A 25,409-nucleotide genomic window follows, 5' to 3' on the forward strand; every position below is an offset into this window, starting at 1 on the left:
TTTCTCTGTGTAACCTTGGCTGTCCTGAACTCGCTTTGTAGACCAGGCTGAACTCAAATTCTCAGTGATCTGCCTGCCTCTGCCCTTTCAGAATACTGGGATTAAAGGCAAGTACCACTATGCCAGGCTTAACACTGAATTCTTAAATGACTTCATGGTCATAGTTTTCTCCACTGTTGGTTTCCCTATGCAACAGTTCTTAATTTGCTTGCAGTGTGGCATCTTTACCCATCTTTACTTCCTGTTTGCAGTGTGCACATCATCTTTATTGCCTGCTTGGGGTGTGATATATCCATGTTTATTGCCTGTCTTTGGTGTGACATGCCCTTGGTGCTCTTTGCATCTTGAACAAGAAATCTTTGCCTCATCCAAGTTGTAGAGACACTCTTCTAAGTTGGCTTCCCAAGACTTTAATGTTTTACCTTTCACCTGCCCTTAGTTTTGTATATGTTGGAAATTCAATTAGTATTCCTTTCAGTGTGACTATCACATGAACACAAGGCCACTTCATGGAGAACAGCCCCTTTTTTCTTAACCTAAATACAGAAACACACTGAGTAGATGTGTTGAAGGATTTTTGTTTCCTGGGGAGAGTTATTCCAATACTATTGTGATTATCTACTGCTATGTTAAAGCAAATCTTAATGTAGGTGCTGAGGACTCTTTAGCTGTGTTCTTGAAGAGGATCCTTGCTCTTCTTGGTTCTGCATTTTCCTGTCAATCTTGAAGTCAGTTGGTCAGTTTTTATAACTCCTTGGAAGAGGTTGGGGTCAAGGGGCAGATATGACCTATAATACATTGTAGTCACGTATGAAATTCTCAAAGAATAAATTCTAAGATTAAATATAAGTAAATAGGGGCTGGAGAAATGGCTCAGCAATTAAGAGCACTGGCTGCTCTTTCAGAGGACCTGGGTTCAATTCCCAGCATCCACAAAACTGTCTGTAAGTCCAGTTCCAGGGGATCTGACACCCTCACAGGCATACATACAGGCAAAACATCAATGCACCAATGCACCAATGCACATGAAATAGAAATTTAAAAATATAAGTAAATAAATTTAGATTTTTTTCAAACAAACAGACTGAATTCTTCAGCATCCCAAACCAGGCCTGCTGAATCATAATGATGGTGTCTCCACACCTTTTGTTTAGTTACTTAAAATTACTCCCAGTATTTGTGATTTCCAGTACGTGTGTCTCACGTAGTTTGTATGACACTTATCTCCAGTGCTTGTTTTGATGTTCTTAGAAATAATATCTTCCCCATTTCTATGTATCTGTGTCTAGCGAGTGAAAACTGAACAGACTTTTATGTCCTATTATGTATCGCTACTGTCATTTATGTGTTCCTTTGAAGTATACATGTGTAGATCTGGACATCTGTATAATGACAGTTGTGTTTTTCTCTTCTGTTGTTTTGTGTTTTCTTTTTATCTTGCATTACTTGGACATGTGATACAATGATGAGCAGAAATGAACACCGAAGCCTTCATCTGATGTCTGTCATTTCAGGACAAAGCTCCCTCATGTGCCTGGTTTATATGAAGTTTGTTGTAGAGTCTTCTGAAACTATCTTACCTGGTGGAAGAAATTTTGTTACATGATGTGAATTTATCAAAGCTGCTGTCTTTTAAGACAAAGATGTGGTTTTCTCCTTTTTCCCTTTTTAATCTGATTCAAGTGTTAAACCATCCATGCTTTCTCTTATAAGCCCCATTCAGGAATCAGCATTATAGTTTAGAATTATTATTTTATTATTCATAAACCTATATGTCATTGTATACACCACTGGATGTGGCTTTATATTATTGTAGATTTTGCATATATTTCCAGGTCAGGTTTTTTGTTTGTTTGTTGTTTTTTTTAAAACTGTTTGAGTGCTTTGCCTACATGTGTGCCTGTGTCCTAAGTATGTGTCTGGTGTCCATGGGGAACAGAAGAGGGTGTCGTATCCCCTGGAGCTGCAGTAACAGACCCATTGTGATCTGTCACGTGGGTGCTGAGACTAGAACCCAGGTCCTCTAGAGGAGTAGCGAGTAAGATGGCTTTTACCTTTTGGGCCATCTTCTAGCTCCCCAGGGCGGGTTCTTTGCTTCCTTGGAATGCTCTTTCTAGGTCTTGGTATTCACTCTATAAAACACTTTACAAGAGAGACTATGTACCCTGAAGCCCCGGGGTGCTTGGTGCCTGCCTTCTTCAGCGTCTGTCAGGCTCCAGCCTGCTCTGTGACTGTTCACATTTCTGTTGGCATCTTCCAAAAACTCTACTTTATTTGGGGTTCCTTATGCCTCTACCTCCCTTCCTACACCCTAACCCTAGGTATGAGAGAAAGAAGGTTAGAAGGGAAAGGGGACTTAGACTTCTTTAGACCAGTTTCAGCTAGTTAAGGTCATCGGGTTCTTTGGGGAAATGCCAGTCTCAGTCATCAGGATATCTAGCAGGCCAGCAACAGCAAACAGCAAACAGCAAATGCAGCAGGATGAACAAACAGCTTTCATCCTCCTTGATCTGTCTCTCCAAAGCCTTCTCTCTGTCCCTCCATCTCCCTGAAGCCTTCCTCTCTCTAGGCTTTCATGTTTGTACCTTTTTAGAGCCCTCAGAATTCCACTCTCTAGAGCTGGCAAAGATCACCACATACAGGCTCTCTCTGAGCCTGAATGAAGCATTTTTCAGCTGGCAAAGACCTCGCCCCTCTACAGGAGCCTGTTATCAGCTTTATCAGCTGTGGACAAACTAAAAGCAACTGCATAGCACACACTTGGGATTAAAACAAAACCATATTTACATGACATAACCGAGTTTTTAAAGAAACTGATTTCAGTCATGATAATTGTTACCTCCATTTTTGGTGGAAGCTAACACCTTATCATTTAATTTCTGGAACATTTGCATAGACAGTAGAACAGCTAAGGAGACCCCATCACCTCCCTTCCTTGTCACTTTACTGTACTGAGAACACTGGAAGTTTCCTCTTTTGTTGATTTTTCAGGTATTAAAATCTTGAGCGTTTGTACGTATTGTTTGCATTTTGGTGTCTTTCTGTTTTGCGCTTAACTTTTATTTTTCCTCTTTGCACTGCTTCCTGGAAGCCTTTCTAAATTCATGAGGTTTCTGTTGTTCAACGAGGGAAGAAAGTAAAGATAAAGTAGGAAGAGAACTTGTTGCCTGAGTGAAATGACCTATAAATGCAATCCTGCCGATAACTGCTCCCTGTCCCCAGCAGGGCCTTTCCCTTTTAACTAGCTACTAGAACATTCGCATACGACCACAGTGTATCTGTGTTCACTGCATTGAAGTGTTCCAAGTTATGCCATTAGAAGCACTTCCAGAATGAACTGCTTAAGGCGTTGTTATTGAAAATGTTAGAATCAATCAAAATATATTATTTACATGTACGGAAATATCACAGTGAAGCCCATTGCCTCACACAATGAATACACACTAATGAAAAATTAAATATCATTTGTATAATATCAAAGCAAAATAAAAATCATTGGAGTCAGAGTCCCAGTTATATGTTATGCTATAAGCAAGCCCAGCCCAAATTAAATCTCAGTTTCTGGTGTACACTTCAGGAAAGAAAAGTCCCGGATAAGTAAACAAATGGGTCTGTGAACTGTTTCGTGAATCTGTTCACAGGCAGAGTTATATGAAAAAAGATGACTCCAGGGAGACTTGTGAGTCACCGCCTAAACCCCCAGTTGGTTCAAGTCTGAGTGCCAGGCTGTCCCAATAAAGCCCTCATAGTCCTTCTGTGGCTTAGCTTATCGTCCTGCTTGTCGGTGTTGGCCAAGATGGGTAAGGAAGGCGGGAAGGGCCGAGGCTCACTGTGTGGAACACGTCGCGCTTCACCGTTCTCTCTGTCCAGACCAGGTACACAGTGGCCAAAAGCAGCGTGGTTCACTTCTTCTTTTACCAGCCCATCAGCCATCAGTGGAGACAGACTGACTTCTTCCCCTGCACCGTGACATGCGGAGGAGGTGAGGCACCGACTTTATTCTTGGATGCCCCGAGCTGGGAGTCAGGGTGTACACATGCCTGTTTGGGATGGGCTTTAAGACTGGGATAGAAGATAGTGTCTTGTGTGTGCCCGAGTTCAAGGTCCCGATAGGCAGTTGGAGAAGGCCTAGCGTCAAGTGTAATCCAAGTGCAACACGCATGCAAAGTACAAGGGTTTCGGTGGACGCTGGTTCACCTAGTGTGGAGACATGATAGCCTGGAGTCCACAAGGAGGCAGCCACAGCCAGTGCCGACGTGACTCATTGTATGAGCTGAACTTTTACATAAGAGAGTGAGGGATTCTGGTGCCAGATGAGGAGTCCCAAGTTGCTGGGGTCTATGAAGACCAGACAGATACTGAGGGCTTGCAACCTGATGAGCTGTGTGCTGGGGGCTCTTTGTCACAGCCTTCACAGCCTGAGAAAGTCTGTCTGGTGTTTGATATATGCACTGCTGAGGTAAAACTCAGCTAGGGTTCCAGCCCATCGTATGACACAGTCAGGCTCCAATTACGCTGCCCTTTTGTGCTTCCTATGCAAGGGACACAGCTTGGGTGGGGGTTCGGTTTAAATAGTTAGCCCAGCCCTAAATCATCCCTTCCCTTGAAGATTACAGAATAGCTCCCATTTAGAAGGTCAGGCCTCTGCCATCCTCACAACAGGCACACTGAGGTAGGCTCCTTGGGCAGTGCCAGATCTGGGATTTAAACTTTCCCTGAAAGGAGATGCTCACTCCTCTGTGGGGAATCACAGGGCAGCCCAGAGCCATTCCTGTGTCCTAGGAATGGAGGAACGATAGCCTGAGGATGTGTCAAGGCCTTCAAGTGAAAGAAAAACTGAATTTTTCTGAGTACCAGGCAGTTTGTTTAGATGCAGGGGCATGGGCCCCTTGATATGATCCTATAGGCATCTTCTTCAGGTAGGGTTTCTATCGCTGTGCCAAAATACCATGACCAAAAGCAACTTGGGGATTAAAGGGTTTATTTTGCTAATACTTCCCCATCATCGTCTGTCATGGAAGCAGCCTGGGCAGGAGCTAAAAGAGGAGCAGGAACCTGCTGCAGGCAGGAGAGGATTCAGGGGCCATATGGGAGTGCTGCTTACCGGCCTGTCCTCCACAGCTTGCTCAGCCTGCCTTCTTATAGAACCCAAGACCAGCAGCCCAGGAGTGTTCCGACCTACAATGTGCTGGGCTCTCCCCCACCAATCACTGCTTAAGAAAATACCTTACAGGTTTGCCCACAGCCTGGTATCATGGAGGCAATTTTTTTTTCAATTAATGTTCCCTCCTCTCAGGTGACTCTGGCAAGTTGACATAGAACTAGCCAGGAAGGCATCCTTCTGGAACTCCAGCCTCAGTAGTTCTAAGATGCAAAGTCTTGGACCCACCCAAGACTCCCTGAGTCAGAATTCTGAGTATGGGTCTTTTGTGTTTCTCAGGGTCCCAGGGTCTCACGGTGTACTCGGCATTGTAAGGATTACTCTGTAAGGCAACATCCTTGGTTGTGGGCTAGAGCCTCAGGGACATCACCATTTTTGCCTTGTATGTGTTACCACCGAACTATTAAAGACCAAGAGTCTTTCTTTCTTTTTTTCTTCCTTCCTTCCTTCCTTCCTTCCTTCCTTCCTTCCTTCCTTCCTTCCTTCCTTCCTTCCTTCCTTCCTTCTTTCTTTCTTTCTTTCTTTCTTTCTTTCTTTCTTTCTTTCTTCCTTTGGCTTTTTGAGACAAGGTTTCTCTGTGTAACAGCCTTGGCTATTCTGGAACTCACTCTGTAGTCCAGGCTGGCCTCAAACTCACAGAGATCTGCCTGCCTCTGCCTCCTGACTGATCAAGTGCTGGGATTAAAGATGTGAGCCACCATTGCCCGGCAAAATGGATATATTTTTTAAAACTTCAACATATTTAGAAAAATAACTGAATCATAACCCCTGATGTAGGAAATAATTGTCTGTAGCCATATGGAAGACAACCACAAAGACAAATATGGTGAAAACACAACTATAGGAGAAGATATTCGCTTCTTGCCTGCTTGAACCTTCTTTGGGTTTATTGTTAATTTCTGAACTTTGTCAAACATGATGCAAAACTCTTGTCAGCTTGTTTGCTTTTTGACATGGGTTTTCCTGTAGATCAGGCTCACTTCAAACTAGCTAGGTAGCCAGGGACCTTGAACATCAGTTTCTTCCACCTCTACCTAGCAAGTGCTGGATTAGAGGCATGCACCACAATGGCCAATTTTTGTAGGACTAGGGATTGAACCCAGGGCCTTGTGCATGCTTAATAAGTACCTTACTAAGGTACTTCTACCCCGAGATAGGCAATTTTATATGAGAGAAAAGCTCCTTTAGATATTTCAATCAGTGGCTCTGCACCAGGCTCCAAGGGAACTGAATCCCTAAGCTCTCCCCAAGCTGACTGAGGAGAAACCCTGTTTGGAATGGAAACTCCGAGCTGGACAAACCTGGGCCTTCGTGAGCCAGTCCTCTTCTCCGACATTTCCGTGCCAATGTCCCAGCAAGGGTCCAGTCAGTGTTGGGACTGGTGATCCAGCTTGGCGGGAGACTATTTGCCTGGTGTGTACAGGTTCTGGTCCTATCTCAACCACCACAAAAAGGGCAGCCTGGCCTAGTGGGCCAAGCACAATGATGGAGTTTGAGGATCGGGGCTCACTCATCTGTCTCTCCTTTAACTCGACCTCTTTAAGCTCAGTTTCTCATCTGTCGGTAGGACTCTCTGCACCTGGTGGCACTTTGTGTGGCGAAATGCAATGATACCTGTCTAAGGATGTAGTCCGCCCCCCTCCCCCCGACTATAGCACTTCAAACTTACGTTCTGTGTCCGCACCTAAGCGGGTCCTGGAGGCCCCTCTCTTCCCTGCAGGCCTAGTCACGCTGGTGCTGACTAAGCGGACCCGAGGGAGAGCTCCTGAGGGGGGCAGTATAGCATGTTGAGTCCCACATCTTTAGGGAGGTAGTTCACAGGTCCAGGGAAGACAACAGTACCTCATGGGTCCCAAAACAATGGATCACCAGGAGATGGCGGAGGCTTCTCAGTTCTTACTCTGCAGAGAAACAGGCTTCCCTTTCCTCTTATTTGTTTCTGGCCTCTCACACACAGTTCCTTCAGAGAGACACTTCTGTCTGGACTCATAAAACCGAAGAGAAGCTTTTCTCTACAGGGGAGATGTTTTACAACAGGATTCAGTGTAGTCCCATTGATTACATTCTTGGGAGCGGGAGAGCTGTTTTTCACACTTTGCTATCCACAGACAGACAGTCCGTCCTTCGGGAGCCACGAGCGTGTACAGGGGCACCTCCCAATGAGATCAACCCCAGTGAGAAGGGAGGTGAAGGACACAAAGGCTGCTGGGGCTGCCTGGCCTCTCCCACACACTGGCAGGATTTCAGCGCATTTGTTCACAATATTGAAAGAAAATCTGCCTTATTTCTTTACTCTCAGTAATCTCTCAACTGCAATAAAATTAAATAGGAAAATGAATTCTCTTTCTCAAATTATAAACACCTGTATGTCCCCCATCCCGTCCCTTTAGAAGAATGTTTCCACTTAGGAGATGGGATTTTCTCTGACTCAAGGAACTGTAATCTTAGTCTGTACTTGTTTGGGAGAAATTAAAAAAGTACCCACATCAAACTCATACAGAACACACTGCCAAATCTTAATTATATTAGTAACCAAACCTACATGATTGTATGAATTGGCATGCCAGAGATTTTTGGATAACAAAGAAAATGAGTTGGTCGGTCTCTGAGGCACCAAGGGTACTGGAAGGATTGCCTGCCCTCGTCTGTAATTATCTACACGATACACTCGAGATTGGCTGGGATTGCCACGGTCATCTGATAGCTTAGTTTTCTGACAGACGCTGGCACTGGAGGACTGTGTTATTGACGCCATTTGCATTTCCATTCTTGCGGTTTCAACCTCCCTTTTGGTAATGGGTACCCACCCGTCTGTCCCCTGGTCCTCTGAACTCAGCTTACTTCCAAGCTATGTCTTGAAGAAAGCTGCCTACTGGCTTGTAAAGCCAGAGTCCTCTCAGTAATCAGGACTTGAGATTTATTTTTAGACCTTTAAACCAATTGGCAGACATTGAACATGAGGTTTTTTTTTTTTAATTTTTTTTTTTTTTTCAATGCAGTTTATTCAGGAACATTGAACAATCCTCGGACCCCGGGGAAAGCCAGCCCACAGCTTAAATAGCCTCTGGGTAGCCAACCCAGGCGTGCCACGGGGGCAATGCAGATAGGTCCACATACATGGAAGCAAGCCAGATCCTCGGCCTTAGCCAAAATTTTTGCTTTGAAAAATTGCCTTATTTAAAAAAAAAATTAAGTTAACATGACATTTATACAGTGACAGGAAAGTAGCATCAGAACCTCCAGGAAGGCAAAGGGTAATGTCATGAGTTACTTTTTAGTTTACTGTGCTCAGTACCTTGGAATGTTCAGTTTCCTCAAAGAATAAATGGTCCAAATTGGATTTACTAAAATCGGGAGTCTTCATTCCTTCCCCTTTGAAAGCATGTGTGGTAGAGGAAGTAGGAAGATGGATTTTGCTCCTGCCTCTACTGACATTGCCAGTTCCCTAGTCAGCAAGGTTGTTGGCATTGAACAACCTACCCTGGCTACCTCAGGAGCACAGATGGGTAAACACAGCAGAGGCAAACAGTGGAGTATTGTAAAAGAAACAGTCAGAGTCAGCTCTCAAAACATACTGTAGAGTTCAAAAAAAAAAAAAAAAAACCTTAACAAGTGGAAAATAGAGTAAGATTTAAATCATCATCAGTGCTCAGGGTCTAAGGTCAAGGGCAATGTTCTTACTTGGCATGTCCAAGGCCGCAAGTTTGAGTCCTTAGCCCACAGATATGTTTTCTGACATAATTGAGTTTATATATTTAATCATACTCATAGTACATATGTATATATAAATAATGTATAGTCAATTGAGTTTAAAACCTGCACCCCCAAACAATGTTATGCAAGACAGTGTCACACTTGAGGATATATAAGCAATACATCAGAACAGGTATCTGGGGAGAGGAAGATGGGAATGGGAAAGAAGGAAGGAGGAAGAGAGGGGCTGCCATAGTGACTAGGAACAGACAGGCAGTAATTTGAGAACCATGAAGAGCCAAGCTGTACCCAAGGTCCAAACAGTCCCTAAAAGGAGTCAGCAGACAATGGTCAGTTCAAGTATTTGTGCTTGGTTCTGGGTCTTAGCCATTTCAGAAGACTCTGAGACTTATCTACAGAAAGTCCCATCTCCTAGGCCTCAGTTGCAACGCTTCTGGCTTAATTACCACGAAGAGCCTTGGTACCTCTTTGGCAATTCTCCCTTGCCCTTCTGTTCAGTCCCAGAGCTGAATACCACAGAGACCACTGAGCTAGGTTACCTACAGAGGAACGCAAGCATGTGGCCCATACCCTTGTCACGCAGATGCAAAAATGATCCAGCTTTCATCCATTCCTCTCCTACACCTTTAGGTTATCAGCTCAACTCTGCGGAATGCATGGATATCCGCCTGAAAAGGGTGGTCCCTGACCACTATTGCCATTACTACCCAGAGAATGTGAAGCCCAAACCAAAGCTGAAGGAATGCAGCATGGATCCTTGCCCATCGAGGTTGGTACAACAAAGAAACACGTCCACTCCAATGGGGACACAGTGATCTTTTCAGGGCGATGTGGTTCCTGACGCACATCCTGACGGCAAAGCACATTTTAAACCACAGTTAAAAGGAACTAAGACACTTTTGCTAATCTGGTTCTTCAGGCTAGCTCTCTCCTGTCATAAGATTATGTATATAGAAGATTTTTTTAAAATGAAGCTTTTTGGGCATTTCTTGCCCACACACATATCAAAGATCCATACGTGTGGATCTTCCCGTACTCCACTCATGGTGCATCTGTCAGTCATAAGTATCTCCCACTCACTATTTTAGGCTTTAAACTGGGTCACCCATTAGTACATGTTGGCTTTTGAAGCGTTCACATTTAACTCCGAATAAATAATGCACTGTGCAAGGAAGTAAGCAGTTTTCATTCCAAAGTAGAAAAGCTATGCAGAAATTGTCCTGCTGTGTAATTTAGTACCTGCTGACTTGGATTGTCCAAGTAAGTTTCCTGGCCTTCCTACAGCATCTTAAAATATCAGCCCAATATCAATCCCCCGAATCCTCCAGCTGTTTTCTAGCTGGCCACGGCCACAGTGGCCACAACCTTGTCTGCCGCTCGTGTTTCCTGTCACTCTCCTGTCCATTTCCTGTAAATCTGGTTGGACATCACTCTTAACAGAGATGCTTTAAGGGACAGAAAGATGCTTTAAGGGTCTGAAGAGTCTGCCAACACTGCAGTGTGTTCATAACACTAAGTAATTGTATTAGCATTATGATGCTTAAAGTGAAATAATAAGCTTAGTTAGATAAAGATTTTCCCATTGATTGATATGCCCCCAGGTGGGGAAGCCTTGCCAGGCCACAGAGGAAGAGGATAAGGCCAGTCCTGATGAGACCTGATAGGCTAGGGTCAGATGGAAGGGGAGGAGGACCTCCCTATCAGTGGACTTGGAGAGGGGCATGAGAGGAGATGAGGGAGGGAGGGTAGGATTGGGAGGGAATGAGAGAGGGGGCTACAGCTGGGATACAAAGTGAAAAAAAATTGTAATAAATAAATAAATAGTAAATAAATATTTTTTAATGAGTGTTTCTCTTAAAAACTAAAGAAATGCTTCCTGAATTTTGGTTGAGTGGCCAATGAGCCAGTAAGCATTTTTGGTGGAAGACTTCTGTCTTGTGAGGTATATAATCTGGGTTAGTCAATTGACAGATGTGTTTATTGAATTAGAAATGATATTTTCACAATGAACCTGTGTTACTGAATGACCGCATGAATGGATGGATTTAGAAAGTTATTTTCACTGTGATTTTTTTTTTTTTTTTTTTTTTTTTTTTTGCAGTGACGGCTTTAAAGAGATTATGCCCTATGACCACTTCCAACCTCTCCCTCGGTGAGTTAAATATTTCCATATTTCCGTTTTTATTTAGGATTCTATGTGGGTTTTCTTCCGTTTATAAAGTGAAAAGGCAACAAGCTCAATGATGAGAAAGATGTTTCTAAGAATTAGCTGTAGCAAGCTGCCATTAAAAGGTTGCATGTGGAGTGCTGTTATCCATTACTGAAGATGACATCAAGCTCATCCAGAACACTGGGTATAAAAAACAAACAAACAAACAAACAAAGAACAACAACAAAATAGACTAGTGGTTCTCAACCTTCCTAATGCTTTGACCTTTTAATACAATTCATGTTGTGGTGATCCACAACCATAAAATTGTTTTCATAAAATAGTTACTTCATAATGTTCTAATTCTAATGTAAATCTGACATGTGAGATAGCTGATATCTCACCCCTGTGGAAGGGTTGCATGACCCCAAAGAGTCGAAACCCATGGTCTGAGAACCACTGAATTAGAGCCATTGATTAGAACTTGAATCCTCTTAGATAGCTAGATGATTAGTATCCTTCCTTCCTTCCTTCCTTCCTTCCTTCCTTCCTTCCTTCCTTCCTTCCTTCCTTCCTTCCTTCTTTCCTTTCTTCCTTCCTTGTTTTCTTCTTCCTTGCTATTTCATTTGAAACAGGATCTCATGTGGTCCAGGTTGGCCCCAGCCTCTATACAGCTGAGGTTGGCTTCAACTTCTTAATCTTCCTGCCTTGACCTCCCAAGCATTAGAAATACAAGCATGTAACACTGTGTTCAGATAGTATGGTTCCTTTTGGCTTTGACTTTCTAGGATCCTCAGTAATGTGGTCCATGAGTATTTTATAATTGAGAGACAATTTAAAGACCCTTTCACATTCTATATTTTAATTAGTTCAATCTTCATAACGGCCCTTTGAGGGATAACTAAGGTGCTTATACTATTCCCATCATACAGAAAACTCATGTTCAGAGAAGGTGCATTCCTTGTAACCACAGTTAAGATTAAAGTCCTTGGAGACCCAAGGTTTTTGTTCTTTTAATGGAATCATGACTTGGTACAACAAAGCCGCCCTTTTTGAAACCCCTTGCACACTCGAAACCAACAAGCATGCATCAAATAGATAATGGAATTTTCTTTGTTTGCTTTTGAGCTGGGAACACAATCCTTGGACTGCATGTTCGGTGTCCTGCGGAGGAGGGATTCAGAGACGGAGCTTTGTGTGTGTAGAGGAATCTATGCATGCGGAGATACTACAGGTGGAAGAATGGAAGTGCATGTATGCACCCAAGCCCAAGGTGATGCAGACTTGCAACCTCTTTGATTGCCCCAAGTGGGTTGCCATGGAGTGGTCTCAGGTGAGAGTTGAGAACATGCCGCTTTTATTAAATCTGAGATTTGAATGACTGCTTGCTCTGTGTCTGAAACGTGATGATTTAGAAAAGTTGTATGTAAGGGGCCGAGGAGATGGTCCAGTGGATAAAATACTTGCCATTCAAGCATGAGGGTAAGAATTCAGATCCCCAGAACCCACTTTAAAAAGCCAAGCCGTCCTGTAATCCCAGCACTTGGGAAGAAGAGAGAGGAGATCCCTGAGGCAAGCTTGATGGGTAGATTAGCCAGAAGCAGTGAGGTCTCTTCCATGAGAGAGAGAGCCTGCCTCAGTACATGCAATGGAAAGTGACCAAAGGCAATACTCCATGTCAACCTTGTGGTTCTTCATACATGTGCACATGTGCACACATGAGCCTTCACACATGCAAACATACATGCACATATACATATCACACACATGAAACAAACAGATTTATAAATAATGTATTCAAACATAGTCCTTACATCCAGAGAGCTCTAGAAGACAGGACAGTGGAGGAGAGGTCAGAAGGTGAGAGGTCACCTCAGTGCAGGTCAGGATTATTACCATTATGGATTGTAGTACATGTGGAAGGAGCAAATGCCAAAGCCAGAGGTCAGGGATTCATTGTTGCCAGTGTAATGCTTAACCCTCTTTGAAGATGGTAGGTTCTGAGCAAAGAAGAGCTTAGGGAGAGAGAGCACAGCTGTGGCAGATGGCTAAGAAGATACTGTGAGGTAAAGGCAAGCAAGAAAGAGAGCACCCAGAAGTTGAAAGAGGCCCTGTTGGATCTGGAAAAGACTGTTTGTTGTAATCACCCACAATCCCTTAAAATCTTTTTGCCCCTTCTTCACAATGATCTGTGAGTCTTGGGGTAGGAGGTATTTTATAGATATCTTTAAGGCTGAGCACTCTATAGCCACCTTTTCTCTGTGCCTTGACCAGCTGTGAACCTTTGTGCTAGTCATCATATACTATGGAAATAAGCTTCTCTGATGAAGCAGGAGAAACCCACTGACTTGTAGGTATAATGATAAGTCATTAAGACACATTGGGACCAGCAGGGCAGTGGTGGTGCGGCCCCTTTAATCCCAGCGCTCGGGAGGCAGAAGCAGGAGGGTCTCTGAGTTTGAGGCCAGCCTAGCCTACTGAGTGAGTTCCAGGACAGCCAGAGTTATACAGAGAAACACTGTCTCAAAACAACAACGTGAAGAAGATAGCTCAGGGCAGGTGCACACTCACGCCAGTGTGACAGCATGGGCAAAGACCTATGTAAGCCCAAACCAGACAAAATCCCAGCGTGGAGTGGGGAGGTGGTCATGGGAAGTTAGTTTTCTTTACGGATATGACTACTGGTAGGTCTAACGTGGTCCAGAGGATGGTCACACACCCAAGAGTATGGGCATCGCTAATTGGGCTTGGTGGGTGTTTTTTAAAAATGAGGACACTGGGCTGGATGGGTACAGAATGTGGAGAGTGATCTGCCAGGAATTGGTGGAAGAGAGTGACCATACTCAAACTACAGTGTTTGACATCCTCAAAGAACTGACGAAAATACATATATACATACATACATACATGCGATGTTGTAGAGATTCGACTGTTCAGTGTGTTGGCTGACAGCTGGAAATAGAGAACACGAGCCTCCACTTCCCAAAGGCCTAGAATTTAGTTGCACAGCCATGCATGCAGGCAGTTGTAATACAGTGGGCCTTTGTGGTTGGTCATGAGCGGTGTGACATCTGTGCTCGGTACTTTGGGTCCACACAGGGAAGGGATTCATCGCACTTGAAGGGTCCAGGGATGCTGCAGGAAGGAGGCTGCACTTGGAAGGAGTTGGCTAGGTGGAGAGCCGCTTGCTGTGCTCCAATATCCACGCTAAATGTCAGCCTGGAGAAGTTCCTCTGCACTTTTAGGGCATTTGATATCAGCTCTGTTTGCAGCCCCCTAAAAGAAGTCTGAAAAAAGCGACTTACCCCTTCTCCTGTATTTAGGTTGACATACATTTTTATGGTAAGCTTAGGAGCAAAGAGTATAATTTCCAATGTGTGGTGAATGCTGGCATTTTAAAATAAAACTGTTAAGCATTAAAAAAAAATAACTATGCCCAGTGAAATCTAAATGCCATGACCAGTTTTATCCTTCCATCTTTTAAAAATAGCAGGAATGAGCTCTGTAACTATTTGACTTATGTGATTCTCTTCTTGAATTCACTTTCAATCTATTCTTCTACGAAGCTCAATCCTAAAATGATGTATTTATTTTTTTTTTATGTTTTAAAGCCTCTTATCGATCACACTGCTCTAGTCTTCAAGAAAATGTGTGCAGTAAATAAAACCATTTCTGTTTCCTTTGGCCAGAGGGTTCTAAATGTCAGTATTCTCTCATTCAGTTATTATTAAATTCTATTCCAGCATCCAATCAAAACAACATAAATAGACTTTAAATTGTGGTAAAAACGTTGTACATAAAATGTAACTCAAAAAGTTGTGCAGGCATCCACTGTCGGGGTGAGATGTGGGTTCACAATCATCTTGTTGTTAGTTTTATAGGATATGATATAGAGATTTTTTTTCAATATCATATACATACATACATATTTCAGATTGATAAATTCAAGAGCGAGTGAGTCAATTTTTCAGAAACAGGGTCTAGGGAAATTGTATACTTCACTACAGAATTTCCTTGGTGCTTTCACGAATGGCAGGATGGGCTTGGGGAGGAGCTCAGTGGTGGAGCACTTGCCTGGCATGCATGGGGCCCTTTGTTTGATCCTCAGTACTGAAAAAAAAAAAGAGAGAGAGTGACACGATACAGTGAAAGATGTCTCTAATATCCAGCCTTTGTGGTGATGTGCATAGTGAGAACGGCCCCCACAGAGGTAGCCAGGACTCAGCAGCGGTGGGCAGAAAGCCCCGAGCATCTCAGAAGAAAATGCCTGAGCTCTGGAGCACTGGCTGGGGTGTGGCAGCAGGGAGTGTGAGAAGGAATTCTTGGCCTTTCAAAAGCTGTGGGAACTTGGATAGAGTTGCAGGTAGTGGCCTCACACATACTCTCATGCATGCACACACATGTATGCACACATGCACACACACATATAAAGAAGAAGGATGGATTTTTGGGAAAAGAAAAAGGAGGGACATAGAGCAGTGTAATGGAAGTGGATATGGTCCAAGTGCATGACACACTTGACTGAGGATGTCTTCATGAAGTCCATCATTTTATGCAATGAACATGTGTCAGTAAAACATCTTAAAGCCTAACCATTTAAAGGGACTCACATACATGCTATTATAGAAGCACATATGCTCACATACACACTGTCAATACATCCAGATAAACTCAAAAGCCTTGCTAGATTTTCACTTGGAAACACTCGATTTATAGGGAAGAATAGCTGTCAAATTATAAATGGGTATTAATAGGACATTGACTAAAGTGCTAACAGCACAGAGTCCATGAAAAGTCAGGGGGAGAATAAAGCATCATGTTTCATGACGTTAACTGCCCAATACACCTGTGGCAGTTTGTGTGTGTGTGTGTGTGTGTGTGTGTGTGTGTGTGTGTGTGTGTGTGAAGGTTAAATATCAATGTTAGATGCCTTCCTCAATCACTCTCCATCTTACTTCGTGGTAAATAAGTAATTTCTCTCACTGAACCTGGAGCCCACTGATTCTGTGAGGCTGCGTGGCCAGCAAGCCTCAGGGATCTTCCTGCATCTGACTAATAGTCCAGGTGCTCTCTGCCACATCCAGCTATTTACATGGGTGCTGAGGACTCGAACTCAGGTCCTTGTGCTTGCCTGGGGCATTACTGGCTGAGCCGTCTCCTCATCCTCTAGGGTAGTTTTCTCATACTGGGTAGCTGAATAATCCCTGATGGTCTCTGGATCTGACGACAACTCTGTAAGATCACTGTAGACAGAACAGACAGTTTAATCCTCTGAAGTGGTTGGTTGAAGTGAATTTTCTTAGATTCATTGTTTAGAAGAATTTCTTTCAGTTTCACAAATTGCTTTGGGTAATGTATCATGAAAAGTTTAAGCTTTAGAAAGCCTGCATCAAGTTTCTTTCATATTTAATTTAGAGCACAGGAAATTCAGAACATTTGCTCTTCTTGTGCTCTGAATTCATCTTAAATACCTTTGAACTGAAAATTGTCTGAGGCTGGAGAGATGGCTCAGTGGTTAAGAGCACCAGCTGCTCTTCCAGTAGACCTACATTCATTTCCCAGCACCCACTCAGTGACTTAAAACCTTCCAGGGGTCTGACAACCTTTTCTGTGCTCCCTAGGCATCAGGCATGTGCAGAAAAACACCCAGACACATGAAACAAAATAAAAATAAATTAAAACAAAGAAAACCAGGATGGGCTGTGTAAGGGGGGGTCACTGAAGCAGAAGCATCTCAGAACATCAGCCTCCCTCTCCTTCGTCACACAATGTATTCTGAAGAGGTCCTGGTAGCTCTCACCTCTGTGTTAGAAATGCTGACTTTGTCCACCTTGTCCGGGGAAAGCTGCTCACTGGCCTCTCCCATCTCTTTCCAAAGTGCACGGTGACTTGCGGCCGAGGGTTGCGCTACCGAGTGGTTCTTTGTATCAACCATCGTGGGCAGCACGTCGGGGGCTGCAACCCGCAGATGAAGCTTCACATCAAAGAGGAGTGTGTCATCCCTACTCCGTGCTATAAGCCTAAAGGTAAGAGCGAGGTGCGTTGTAATTGAAATCAGATAGGGTTTTCCAGCTCTTGCTCAGTACTCAGGAACTTCCTGTCCCACTGCTTTTTTTTTTTTTTTTCTTTCTCCTGGGTTTGGGTAATGTTATGTATTGCCATTTTAGTTCTTCTTTTTTGAAAGTCTTTTTTTTTTTTTTTTTTTTTTTTTTAGTTTATTCATTTTATATCCCAATCATAGCCCCTTCCTCCCGGTCCCACCCTCCTTCTTCCCTTCTATCCCCCTCCTCTAGTCCACGGAAAGGGGGAGCCCTTCTCCCCTACCAACTGGCCATAGGCTATCAAGTCTATCAAGGACTGCCTGCATCCTCTTCCTCTGTGGCCTGGCCAGGCTGCCCCCACCCCCTGGGGGAAGCAATCAAGAGGCATGCTCCGGAGTTCATGTCAGAGACAGTCCCTGCTCCTCTTACTAGGGAACCCTCAAGGAGACTGAGCTGCCTCTGGGCTGCATCTGAGCAGGGGGCCATCCATGCATGGTCCTTGGTTGTTACATCAGTCTCTGCGGGCCCCACTGGGCCCAGATTTGTTGGCTCTGCCAGTCTTCTTGTGGAGCCCCACTTATTTTCTTTTAGAGATGGTTTTGTTGGCAGTTTGCAAGAGATTTGGCTAAGGAAGTTGGACATATGTGATTTATGATCTGGGTGAGGGGATGGAATTGCTGTCGATGTAGATCACACAGGGTGGTTCTCGTCTATGTAGGTTCTGCTCACATTTCATGGTGAACATAAAAATCTTCCTCTGTAGTTCCCGCAGTCAAGGGAAAGGAAGATGAAGAGGGGAAGGAAAAGGAGAGAGTGAATAAGGGAAAGAGGATCAATAAAGGAGTGAGAGGGAGGAAAAGTCTGCTGTTCTTGCTCCCAGAATAGCTCTTCTTCCCACCCTTTGTTCTCAGTGTGGGTGCCTCTCCACTTCAGTACCCCTTGACACAGGCATGATGACATTATCATGTCGCTGTATATGGGATGAGTGAAGACTTAGTTGCCACTCTGGGTCTGTGAGTGTCTTTAGAATTTCTCATCTGGTCCATGTGGATAAGCAGACATTCATGCCTAGAAAGTCTTGGGATCACCTCTCAGATATTTGCTCTCCCCTTGTGATTGTTTCTTTGTGCCCATCCTTATGACAGGCATCTTCTTGACCTAGAAAAAAACAGCTAGAAAGCTGGCTCATCAGGTGAAGGTACGTGCTGCAAGCCCTGACAACCTGGTTTGAATCCAGGAACCCAGGTGGTAGAAGCAGGGAACCATGACTCCATGACACAAATTGTCCTACACACACACACACACACACACACACACACACACAAACAAACAAACAAACAAGTAAATAAAAGAAGAAATGGAAAAAGATTGTTCTTGCCTCTGTAAATACTCTTCCTTGGTACTTCAGAGAGGAAGGAATACTCTTCCCTGGTACTTCAGAGAGGATGGTAAAATTCTCCCTCAGTTCCTTGTTTATACAGATAGTCCCACAGTCCATTAGTCCACATGTCTGACTAAATCCATTGTATGGAAAGACCAGTGGTTGCCATGGCAGGCATACACAGTCATAGATCCCCATCTCAAAGCCTTTGCTTATTACCTCTGTCATCAACAGGCTTTTGTGGACATTTTCTCAGTGTCTCTAATCTCCCTGAAGCATCTCCAAATTTTTTACTTTACTACTGGGTTAGGAGTAAAGTCTCGGAAGCCTCAAAGGACAGAAGGGAGTAGCAACTGTCTCTTCTATGCCCATGTAGATGGCTTTCATTTCCCAGGTTAACAGCGGATTCTGAGTAAGCCACACACAGCTCATCTTTCCACTTCATTGGCCTCTGTGATATTTGCTTTTCTCTATTGGTTTATTAATTCAAGAGACAAGAAGAATTTGTGGCAAAAGAAAAACTCTGATATTGCTGTAATAGGAGCAGAAAAGGGCACGAGTTATACACGGCAGTTGTATGTTGAACTTTTGGATGTTCAGCCACATTCAGCTACATCACAGGGATTACTTTGGTTGCATTTTGTAGTATGTTAACTTAAAAAATAAAAATAGGAGGAATTCTATTCATTCCAGAAACGATTGTACTGTGCATCTGAAAAGTAAAACCCCAATGCTAATGAACTCTGCAGTCAAATAACAAGCGTGTATCAAACTCCTTAATGGTTGATAGTAATTAAGTTCACTGTTTATTTTCCTTTTTTTTTCCCCCTCAGAAAAAAGTCCAGTGGAAGCTAAATTGCCTTGGCTGAAACAAGCGCAAGAGCTAGAAGAGACCAGAATAGCCACAGAAGAACCAAAGTGAGTCCAGGGCCTTTTATGGGTGTACTCAGGGCACAGCCAGTTTACATGATATATGTCATTTTTGTACTCGTTGGAGTTCAACGATACATTTAGTATCCAAATGACCTGGATTTACGGACTCCAGAGAGCCTGGGTTGGCTAGGAGCTTTCTTCATTTCACAATTCAGCAGTCCTGCCTTGGCAGTGCGCGTGAGAAGCATGGAAAAGATGGTGTTCTCTAACTCAAAGCAGACCCCTGCTCGCTCTCAGGGACAAGTGGGGGTAGTTCGTGGATGTGCACGTGTGGTTTAATCGAGGACCATCGTATTACTGTACAAATAAACCAATCGTCCTGAGCTTACATCATGGCCAATCTCTGTAAAACTAACTGAAACGCACCGGGGTGGCCTGAGATGAAGGGCCCAGGGCTGGTGGGACACAGAGAAACAGAAAGAGCGTGGTACTGTGTGGATTAGAACTACGAACCACCACTATAGGCCATGCTTATTCCTGGTGTTGGCCTCTCATTTTCCTTTGTAGAAAGGGGGCAGGTTGTGCCTCGTTCTCTAGGGCCCTCTTACCTCAGAAATCAGAAGCTACCGTCTGCCTGCTATGTGGTGAGGCCCGCTTACATTGGTGTCAACAGACTTGCAGAACCAAGAGCAAATCAAGGAAGCATTCTTGAGGCCGAGAGAGACCCAAAGAGGAGAAGGAAGCAAAGAGATTCTGAGCTGTCTAACCCAGGAGTCTATCAGAACAGCAGCACCAGTGCTAGACCGGGGTAATTGGCCAGGACAGCTGATTCCACAGTGGGCAGCTGAGGCTGGAGTGCTGACAGGCTAGCTGCAAAGAGAGCAATTCACAGATGGGACAGGAAGGAGGATCTCAACAGCCATCTGGCTCGCTTCCCCGGGATGTCAACCCCAGCCCGCTTCTTTTACAAAGAAAGGGTGTTGAATAGAGAGGCAAAGCCTTGTGCGAGGCCTGTAGTTCATAACGGTGGTTCTCCGCTCCAATTCTCATAGTGCCATGTGCCTGTTTCCCATCCCACAGCACCCTGGGACTCTTCTGAATAACCACTCAACACCTTGAGCAGTGGGAGGAGGTCGCTCCACCAAGACACAGCTCACTGTGGTTGAACAATGCAAGCACTTTGTTGTAACCCAAGTCGCTTCTCACTCCATCCCCACTACCACCTTGAACAGATACTTTCTCCTCTTGATCCAAAACATACTTCCTCCTAATGTCCATTTTCTGAAACAGGCATGTCTGTGCTGTACACCTAACTTTCCTGAGTTTGGAGAAAGCTATCACTGGTCCTAACAGCTTGCTTTTTTCCCAAGTCCATCACTCTTAGCATCTCAGTATGTGGTTGTTTTCAGGTCCCTTACCAACCAGTCCCTCTTGCCGGAACGCTCCCATTTGTCACTGGATCACAAGAGTGATCCAGCCCAGGGGAGCATGAGTCCCAGGGGCGCGTGGGTTACTTCTGCAGGCCAAGAGCACTGGCATGTTGTAACTCAGTCAAATGCTTCCCCACGGGCAGGCCTGGCCTCCACCACAGAGGGAACTGTGGATGCTACAGGTGAACATTCTCAGGGTTTCTGAGTAACAGAGAGTACAGGGTTTGCATGGGGCCCTTGGCCGCCCTGGGCACGTGCAGCAGGCTGCTACTGCCCTCCACCTCCTTCGTCAGCCTTCCCTTGCCGTCACTCCCCTTGAATCCTTTCCGGAAACCTACACAGAAGGGCAACTCAGTGAACTAAGGACCCCATGTATCCATGGTGAGACCCTCAAGGCTGCACTTGCTTTCTCTATACCATTAGTACGGTGCTTGCCCCAACCCACTGACCAAACACAGTGCATGACAGCAGAGCACTTTTGCATGCTTCAGTTTGTCTTCCTCTGAAAGGGAAAGCTCTTCTTTTGTTTGTTTGTTTGTTTACTTTTGCAATGGTAATGCATTTTCCTCTTCCTGAGTTATTGCACTCACAACACAGGGCTTGGCTCTTTAACTGTTTGAAAACATACAGTTTGGTGGCACTAAGAAAATTCACCCTGCTGTCTGACCCGTCTAGAGTGTTTTCACCATACTTTGCATGAACTCTGTGTCTATTCAACAGTCCCAGTTACCTAGCTGGCCCCAGACTCTAACAATTTCTACTCTACTTTTTGTCTATGAATTCAGTCAGGAGTATCTTGCTACTTCTGCTGGCCTTGAACTCATGATCATCTGCTTCCCAAGTGTTGCCCGTACTTGGCATCACCTGCATTTTTAACAATCATTCCAGGCTCCTCCAAGGGGTGGAGTGTGTGTGTGTGCGTGCATGTACTGGTTAGGTTTTTGTCAACTGGACACAAGTTAGAGTCATCTAGGAAGAGGGAACCTCAATTGAGAAAATGCCCCTATTATGTTTGTGGGTGGGCAAGCTTGGGTGGCGTTTTCTTGGTTTTTAATGATGTGGGAGGGCTCAGCCCACTGGAGGGTGGTGCTAAGCCTGGATGGGTAGCCCCAGGTTGAATAGAGTTAGCTATGAGAAGCAAGCCAGGAAGCAACATTCCTTCGTGGGCTCTGCTTCAGTTTGGGCCTCCAGGTTGCTCCCCTAGTTGGGTTCCTGCCTTATCCCCCCAATGACAGACCTCAACTGGGACATGGAAACTTAAACCCTTTCCTTCCCAAGTTGCTCTTGGTCCTGGTGTGTTCTCAGAGCAACAGAAAACAAACCAGGGCAGGCTGTGGATACAAATTTTGGCACTCACAGATCAGACAGTCTCTCAGGACCCTTTAACGTTCAGAAAACACTGTTCACATTGAGTTAGCAGACAGCAATAGTAGATCTGCTGTAGCCCCACCCATGTCATTCCCAAGCCTGCATTTCTGCCAGCCCTATCAGACTCAGATGGGGGATCTCCTTCTCTCGCCCACAGAGTGATGCTCCTGTGCTCTTTGCTCCTAAAGGCACTCTGTGTTCTCTTCATTTTGTCCCCTGATCTACCTGTCCCCGCTGCCTGGCCTCTACCCAGCCCTGCCTCTCCCCCTCGGAGGTCTCCACACAACACTCCTGCAAGATTCTCATCCTCATCGCCTGGCATTTGTTGGCCTGCTCTTGTCTGGCTGGTGTAACGTTTTTCGTTTCCTGCCACTTCTGATTCTATTCATTCCCTCCGTTTGCAAACAAAACCGCAATATATCTCAAGCTTTCAGATCACTCCTTGAGAGCCACTGTCTTTTGTGGTCTGAGATGCTTACTTGTTGACAATGAATGAGAGGATGATCCAAGCTGTATTTCACATCCTTCAAGGAACTGCTGCCAAGCCAGCCGGCAGAAGATAAATACTCCCACCACCGTGGTTTACGAAGGGCAAGCTCTGAATTTACACAGAGTGTGGGTGTTCAAAGGCTTTTGTTTTAATTAGGAAAATAAAAAATTAGAGTTTATAAGGCGAAGCCAAGGGATCGGCTGATCTGACCTGGCTGTCGGCCATGGAATGTGTTCTCAATCAATATGGTTGTTGCCCTGCCATTTGTCATCTCGCTTTCAAGTCCCTCCCCGGAGCCTTCTGTACTTGCATGGGATTCCCAACATTTCAACGGGTTTTGCTACCCTAGCTCCCATTTTTCATCTATGAAAATGAAAGAAATAGTGCAGACTGAGACGTTGTATGTTTTCTTCACTGCTATTTTGGCTTCTCTGCGAGTGGAAATTGTATTTGCTAAATCCGAATCCTTCTGTGCTTCAGGAATGTGCTTTCCTAACCACGGCTAACACCGCAGCCTTCTTTGTAAGGAAAGACCTAAGTGTGCTGTGGGGATTTAATTCCTGCAAATGTCCTAGAAGGGTGTTCGTGTTGTCTTTATTTGAGGGCCCTGTAAGCCAAGGTGGCAGAGAACTAAGGAGTGGCCCAGTGTCTCAGAGCTAGTCAGTGGTGGACAGAGAGAGATTTGATGGCTTGTCACAGCAGCTGGACAACTCTAGTCCAAATCTACAAATTACAAAATAATCCAAACTCAGGGAATGTATGAGCACCAGCACAACACCTGATGGCCTAGATGGGGCTGCAGTCAAAATTCAAACCCCAGGACATCACCTCCAGGTTTCATGCACAAGCCACCCAGGAAACCAGTGACTTTTGTGTTCAGGCCTTGGGATAGTTCATAATGTATATGCAGATAGTCTGGAATTTAAAACAAATATTCAAAATCTGAGGAGCTTTGGGGGCCAGGGAAGCTCAGCTTGTTCTAGGGAAGGAGCTTCGGTTTCCTGTCAGCCTGCAGGAATTCAGGTTTCTTCCATCCGAAGCGACTGCCCCGTGGAATTTAGTCTAAGATTACAGCGTGCTATGGTATCTCAGTGTTCTAAGGCAACATGAGGCAATTGTCGGGTGTCAGGGACGGTGTTCTGGGAAGCATGATTGGTGAACTGAGATCTTGATGTCTGGAAGGTACCAGAAGCACCGTGTGGAAGGTATGTGGGATGTGGAGTGTGTTGGGGGGGGTGGCCCATGTTTCCGGCTGTTGAAGATCTCTGTGTATAGACAAAGGCCTGCAGAACCAAGGGGACTGGTCAAGGCAGAATGAAGCGGATGCTGGTGGTAGCCCAGGTTCAGCAAAGAGCTTGGACTTTATCTGGAGGCAGTAGCAGCTGAAGGGTATTAGCCAGGAAAATAGCACAACTGTCACTGTTCCACGTTGTGAGTGATAAACCAAACCTCAGCAAATCTCAAGTAACATGTCTCTCATTATCCTGATAAGGATATCAGTTCTGGGGTGAGATTTCTGGACCAAAAGACAGGCTCATGAAAGGCCTTTTCTGCTGTCAAGTTTCCTCTCAGAAACTCACTGTCCCCTTCCCTCGGCACCAGCAACACTGACACTTGCCTTCTCTCAGACTTGGTTAACACTGGAAAATTATCTTTGGAGAGAATATTCTTTTCTGTTTCTTATTTTCTGCACTGAACTTTGGTTAATGGAGGGATTTACATTACCACGTGGTTTATAAAAATCAGCATAACTTAAGTTCTTTCAAAAAAAATCAAATGCTTGCCTGAGCACAGCTGAATAAGCCAAAGTGTCCTAGTTTGGTGCTTAAATATCATTACTGAGTAAATATTTCATTGCTAGTAGCATATTTTAATTATTTTCTGTTTTTGTTTTTGTTTTTGCTGTTGTTAATGCGTCTGATTGTCTTGCTAGCGTGCATGTTTGTCACCTGTGTGCCTGCCTGGTAAGGAGTCAGAAGACCGTGTCTTATCCCCTGGAACAGGAGTTACAGATGTTGGGAGTCACCGTGTGGGTGCTGGGAACTGAGCTTGGGTCCTCTTCGAGATCTAGAGCTAAACTAGAGTTAGATAAACCTGGGGGCTGGAGGGACGGCTCAGTTGGCAAGAGCACTGGCTTCTCTTCTGTGATCCAGGGTCAGCTCCCGGCATCATGTGGCAGCTCGCACCTGCCTGCAACTACAGTACCGGGGCGTCCAATACACCCTCCTGGCCCCTGCAGGCTCTGCACACATGCGATGCACAGAAATACGTAGGCAAAACAGCACGCACATAAAATAAAACATAAAGGTGAAATTATTTTCATAGAGCAGCAAGTGCTTTTAACTGTATAAGTAGCTCTCCAGTTCCCAATTTTAACTTTTTAATTCTATTTTTTTCTATCAGGCTAGGCAACTACTCCATGATCATTTCTTCTTTCAAAGATGTCCTCAGCTGTTTTCAATCTCCTGAAAATCTTTAGAGCTGTTGGGTGTCCCTTCAGCCCCTAACTCTAACAACCTCGGAGATTTAGGTCAAAATTAGATCAGTTTGGGGGGGGTAAAACAACAGTCATTGTAGCTCTTAGCCTTGTGCTTCAGGGTAGAGGGTGTCTTTTTGTTTAGATCTTTGGGATCTGAATCTATTCAGCATTTCAATTTTTAAAAATTAAGTTTTATTCACGTGTTAGTGCCATGGCACATGTGTGAGGAGGTCAGAAGATCACGTCCAGGAGTCAGTTCTCCCCTTTCACTACATGGTCCTAGGCACTGAGCCCAGGCTGAATCGGGCTTGACAGCAAGCATC

General features: G+C 44.6%; 1 protein-coding gene across 2 annotated transcripts in view; it reads left to right on the top strand.

The window, feature by feature from the left end:
• Positions 1-25,409, top strand: part of Adamtsl3 (ADAMTS like 3) — a 276,853-nt gene that overhangs the window by 170,128 nt on the left and 81,316 nt on the right. For both annotated transcript variants that reach the window (XM_060367463.1, XM_060367462.1), the window contains exons 10-15: positions 3,871-3,982; positions 9,506-9,644; positions 10,977-11,027; positions 12,153-12,357; positions 16,903-17,050; positions 19,280-19,364. In XM_060367463.1, the coding sequence (XP_060223446.1) occupies positions 3,871-3,982; positions 9,506-9,644; positions 10,977-11,027; positions 12,153-12,357; positions 16,903-17,050; positions 19,280-19,364 (740 nt within the window). The remainder of the gene's footprint in view (positions 1-3,870; positions 3,983-9,505; positions 9,645-10,976; positions 11,028-12,152; positions 12,358-16,902; positions 17,051-19,279; positions 19,365-25,409) is intronic.

This window comes from Meriones unguiculatus, chromosome 14 (assembly GCF_030254825.1).
Source record: "Meriones unguiculatus strain TT.TT164.6M chromosome 14, Bangor_MerUng_6.1, whole genome shotgun sequence".
NCBI lineage: Eukaryota > Metazoa > Chordata > Mammalia > Rodentia > Muridae > Meriones > Meriones unguiculatus.